Source organism: Hypomesus transpacificus, unplaced genomic scaffold, assembly GCF_021917145.1.
Source record: "Hypomesus transpacificus isolate Combined female unplaced genomic scaffold, fHypTra1 scaffold_89, whole genome shotgun sequence".
NCBI classification, from domain to species: Eukaryota; Metazoa; Chordata; class Actinopteri; order Osmeriformes; family Osmeridae; genus Hypomesus; species Hypomesus transpacificus.
This window is the reverse complement of record NW_025814040.1, coordinates 244,008-249,764: the sequence shown is the minus strand read 5'-3', so window position 1 is coordinate 249,764 and position 5,757 is coordinate 244,008. Positions and strand designations below refer to the sequence as shown.

General features: G+C 44.7%; 1 protein-coding gene across 1 annotated transcript; it reads left to right on the top strand.

Moving 5' to 3' along the window:
• The first annotated feature begins 3,081 nt into the window (after window positions 1-3,081).
• LOC124466291 (piggyBac transposable element-derived protein 4-like) lies at window positions 3,082-5,406 on the top strand. The gene is made up of 2 exons (XM_047018080.1): window positions 3,082-4,813; window positions 4,925-5,406. The coding sequence occupies exons 1-2, from the start codon at window positions 3,385-3,387 to the stop codon at window positions 5,242-5,244; spliced, it is 1,749 nt and encodes a 582-aa protein (XP_046874036.1). The 5' UTR covers window positions 3,082-3,384; the 3' UTR covers window positions 5,245-5,406.
• The last annotated feature ends 351 nt before the right edge of the window (window positions 5,407-5,757 follow it).

The window sequence follows — 5,757 nt, the reverse complement described above, 5'->3', positions numbered from 1 at the left end:
GACAGTCCCCTGGTCCAATTCACTAAGTTTCATGTCCCATACTATGGCACTCTAGCGCCACCAATGGGTCAAAGTTGGAGTTGTGTTTACACACGCAACTTTTGAACCGTATGTCCTATTTTCAAAAATGAGGTACCATTGGATTCCCTGGATCAAGCCGAGTGCAATGCACACCATGGCGTCAATTTCCGGTTTTATAGATTTTCCGCTATTTCCGGTTTTATCAAAAACCTTTGAAAGCCTACTCCTCCTACAATCTTTGTCAAATCTTCTTCAAAATTACCAGATATGCTCTTCAGACCAAGCCGCACAAAAGTTATGGTAGAGCATTTTGATCCCCACAACCATTTTTCCGTGAGAGCCAATCAAAATCAGCAGAATAGACACCAAACAGGAAATTAAGTCTTATCTCAGCAGTTGTAGGAGGCAGTGACACCAAATTTGATATGCCTACTCGGAACCTTATTCTGAGTATGTCCTCCAAAGATTGTGTCATGTGACTAAAAAGGGGCGTGGCCGGAAGCATAAACGTGTTTTGGCTAATAACTGTTGAAGTGTTTACCTTAACCCTTTGAAGCGTACGAACATACCGGTATGTCCAGTCCTGGCTGGTCCCTGGAGCGTACGGACATACCCGTATGTTTAGAACGCGTCCTTAGAATGTCCAGTTTGGCTTATTACGTAACAATAAACTCTTCAAAATTAGACTACGTGCATATTATAAACATACGTCTTGATGCACTGTATATTTTGAGAAAGTTTACCTTTATTATCCATATGAAAACGTTCAAACAAATTAGTTTAGCTAATGTTAGCTAATAGCTAACCAAAAATAACTCACGCTTTACTCACGTCACCTGGTAAACCATAAAATTATCAGTTTTCCTTGACTTGGCTATCACTTCCAACACATGTTACTTTTGTACAACCAACTACAGATCGAAATAATAGATATACGTTCACTAATATGCATCTAAAACATCCGACAAAAGTTTGTCTTTCGTCTTGTTTTGAGCTACTAGAGGCCATCTTTGATTTTTTTAATCTTCCGGCAACAAATATGACCCTTGATGATGTACCACTTGACCCCGTACGCCTCAGTATTTTCTCCCGAGAAGAGTAGGTTATCTCGTTGACCCTTTGACACCCACAATGCATTGAGTACTGATCAAAACAATAAACATGGCAGCCCACGTTATCGGTAATAGCAATTAGCTTATCATCCTATACACTACCATTACCACTAAAATCATATACCACAACCACAATATGTTAATATTTGAATATCGGAATAGCAACTACTTCCCTAATTTGCAACAACGTGTTTTAAAAAGGAATATACGTTTAATTTTACCACAGTACAGTAACTTTTTACTAATATTTGTCGTCAGACTCGTCACTCACATGATTCCCGCTCATATGATTTGCGCTCACATTCACCAGTCAGAGAAATATAACTTTTCCACAATGATGACACATTGAGTACATATGTTATGCCAGGTTGCTTAGCTTTGTCTTGTCCCAAGAATTTCGGTGCCCAGTCTGACCTTGTGTTGTTGTGTGCATCTGACAATAAAATACTTTAACTTGAAGTGTTTTTAAATTCTGATGGTAATCTTGCCGAATAACACGTGTGGCACACCCAAATAATATGGCACACCTAAATGAAAACAGATTATAAACAGACGAATCAATTTGGCATTACAACGTTTTAATTCAAGGCATTGGTTCTAGTCGAGGCAAACTCCTGCGACTGTGAACACAGAAACACTGACATGTGGTGCCCACAACCTGCCGTTCCGCTGGACCATCCGGCTGACCCTTACTACAAAAGTCCCACCGGCATCAATACTAATATTGCTGGTACAGCCACAGCAACATCCCACAACTTTCTACATCGAGTGCGCGTTACTGTTTCGCGCTGCGCATCAGTGCAGGTTTATAGCCTATTGGTGATTGATCACATTATGAAAATTGCACATTTACTGGGTATTTGGGTGGCTCTGAAAAGAGCCTTTGTGTTGTTTCGTAAGCCACACGCTTACAGGACGGTTCTCAGGCCGACCAGGACATTCTCGAGGAACAGCTCGTTCCCCCTACGGTTCAGATGAACCCCGTCCCTCCTAAAAACGTCCTGGTCATGGCGGATGTTGCTGTTGGCGACTCCAACTCTGCGCATGAAGCCGGCCACTCCGGCATTCACGAACCGCCTTGACCTCTCAATGCCATAGGCACTGCGGCCCCTCGCCTGGCTCCGGTACACTCTCCGCTGGATGATATCGGAGAACAGCACCATGGTGTCGGGGAACATCCAGTGGATGCAGTCGAGGTCTCGCCTAATGCTGCGCAAAAGGCTACACCCTGACTGCGACCCGAGATTGTTCCCCCCGAGATGGATAACCATCACGGCCGGTGCTGGTCCCGACGTCCGGCGAAGGAGTGGCACCAGCTGCTCCCACCTCATCCCGCGTCGGCCCATCCAGTGGACCTGGCAGTCCAGCCCCAGGGTTCGGGTGAACCTTGCAGACCGGGTGGCGGTCAGGTGGCGCTCCAGCCAGTGGACGATTGATGATCCAACGATCCAGATATCCATTGTAATAGTAATAAAGTAATTGATAGATATTGACAGCAAATAAAGGTAAAGATATGTAAATAAGTTGGCACGCCTCCAAAATTTCAAGGGGGATAGGCGGCAAGATGCTATGCCACTGTACATTTGACCCCTCCCACCGGTCACTCGCTATGACGAGCTAACCAAAGCAAGAGAAAACAAAGCAGCCTACCTGATCCCTATTAGCCACATTAGCTCATATCTCTGTCCACATAACTAACGTGCACACATCATAAACACGTTAAAATCACTATATGTGAATATTTGAAAATCGGAACAGTATATACACCGTACGTAGCAATAACCTGGTGAAAAGAAAGACATTACGTTGTATTTGACCACACTAACTTTTTACAAGTAATTTATTTTCACTTACTGATCCACCCATACTGCATTGCAATGTAAACAAATATGGCTGCCCCCATCACCGGCAAATCAATAGCTTTTGGAAGCTAACTTGTTCTCATCTGTACAACTTCCATATAAAAGGCAATTTTGGGTTCATTTGAATATATTGGATAATCGGAATATCTGATACGCCCCCTATATGTAAAAATATGTGAAAACATAAGCAAATCAAATATTTATACCTCAGCACTGCTGAGATTCTTTCCCCATTCAATGACAAATGACGTAAACTTGCTGTCAGTGTCTCTCGCAACCCGCCACTTGCTACTCGTACTCGACAAGGACAACACTGACAGCAAACTTACAGCAAACAAACGGCATTTAGTCAATTAGCAGACTCACTTTTCCAGAGTATTACTCCAGAAATGGCATATTTTTCGGGCAAAAGGAAGCAACTCACAGACATCGACATCCAAGAAATGTTTTTTAATTCAGATGAAGAAGAGGAGTACAACACCGATGCAAGTAGCAGTGATGACAGTGATGGTGAGGGTCTGCCCCCAAACCTAGAGGACCTTGCAAACCCAGAGGCCGAAGGTCCCTCTAGTGAAGGCGAAATGGAAATGGGGGATGAAGTGGAGGAGGTGAGTTCCACGAGCTGGTGGGCCGCCAGTGATTTCACTCCCCCTGGACCCAGAGTTGTGTTTAATGAAACACTGTCTGGGGTGCAGACCCCCCCCGAAGATCCCACTGAGGCTCAGTGTTTCAAACTGTTCCTCACAGAAGAACTAGTCGAGGAGATAGTGGAGGAAACAAACCGCTATGCTTCAGTGCAGCAGGAGATGATGCCGTCCGGAGTAAAAGGCAAGATTGCTAAATGGGTGCGGACAACCGTGAATGAGATGTACTCATTCTTGGTCGCTGTCCTCCTGATGGGAATTGTGAGAAAGTCGTCCCTCCGAGACTACTGGACCACAGATCCCATCCTCCTGACCCCCTTCTTCGCCACAATTTTTTCCCAGGACCGTTTCCTGCTTCTCCTCCGTTGCTTGCACTTTGTCGACAGTGCAAGCGCTAACGTAAATGATCCCCTGCACAAGATCAGAAATGTGTTTAGTGCTCTCACCACTTCATTCCAAAGGGTTTTTGTGCCACACAGAGACCTCTGTGTCGATGAATCCCTAATGAAGTGGAAGGGTAGGCTGGCATTTCGGCAGTACATCCCATCAAAAAGGCATAGGTTTGGTGTCAAATTCTTTGTCCTTTGTGATGTGTTGACCGGTTACGTGCAGGACATGATCATTTACACGGGATCCACCACTGACATCACCCACTTTCCAGGACTTGGGATATCTGGCTCGGTCGTGATGACCTTACTTGCACCCCACCTAAAAAAGGGCCACGTCCTGTACATCGACAACTGGTACAGCAGTCCAACATTGTTCCAGCACCTCCTCTCCCTAGGAACGGGGGCCTGTGGGACCGTTCGTGCAAATCGGAAGGGGATGCCAGCCTTCAGCCCTAAAATGAAGAAGGGTGAAGTGGAGTTCAAACAAAATGGCAGTCAGTTGGCCGTTAAGTGGCATGATAAACGTGACGTTCATATGCTCACCACTGTTCATTCATCAGTGATGTCAGCCACGGCAAGGATTGATCATGCCACCGGGGAGAGGAAACTCAAGCCAGCTTGTGTTCTTGACTATAACAAGAAGATGGGGGCTGTGGACAAGGCGGACATGGTGAACAGCTTTGTCGAATGTGCCAGGAAGACTACCAAGTGGTATAAGAAAGTCTTCTTTCACTTGGTAGACACTGCTGTTCTCAATGGCCACATCGTCCACCGTCAACAGTCTGGTGAGAGAAATGCACAATACATTTCAAATTACATAATTTCCTTACAAAGCTTTTAAAATAATTGAGTTGCTGTGATTACTGATTCCTACTCATTTACTTCATTCTGATTAGGGAGAGTCATCCCTTACCAGGAATACAGACTGAACTTGATGAAACAGCTGCTCGAGGTGCATCATACACCTCGACGCCCATCCACCGGTGGCCGTCCCACATCAGACAATCCTCTGTGGTTGACTGCCAGGCACTTTCCCTCGGAGGTCCCTCAGACTGCTACCCAAGGAAGCAGGACCAGGAGGAAGTGCAAGGTGTGCACTTCTACCTCGCGTCGGAGAAAGGAGAGGAAAGTGACAAAGTTCATGTGTGTGGCATGCAACGTTGCCTTGTGTGCTGCCCCATGTTTTGAGGAGTATCACACACTCAAACATTATTAAACACCCATCGTTCTACCTTGGCCGTTGAGCGGGATTTAAAAGCCAACGGTTCAAGCAGGACTTTCACATGACATCTTGGTGAGGGGTCATGCCACAACAACTGATCAAGCCAACAGATCTCCCGTTCTACCTTGGCCGTTGAGCGGGATTTAAAAGCCAACGGTTCAAGCAGCAGGTTTGTATGTGACTTTCTGCCTTGGCGTTGAGCGGGATTTAAAAGCCAACGGTACAAGTAGCAGATTTTCAACACTCCCTGCATTATACATATACACATATATAATGATATTCAACAATTGTTTCTATTGTACTGCCCTTTCTCTGTTTCAGATATGTAGTTCCGGTTATAAAAAAAACAAAAAAACAAAAAAAAAACATTTGTTTCAGATATCCTGTTCCTGTTATAACCCCCCCCCCCTACACACACACACACAAATATATTTTCTGTTTCAGATATTCTTCGAGATATCCAGTTTGTGTTAAAAAAAAAAAAAAAAAAAAAACTTATTTTTTTCC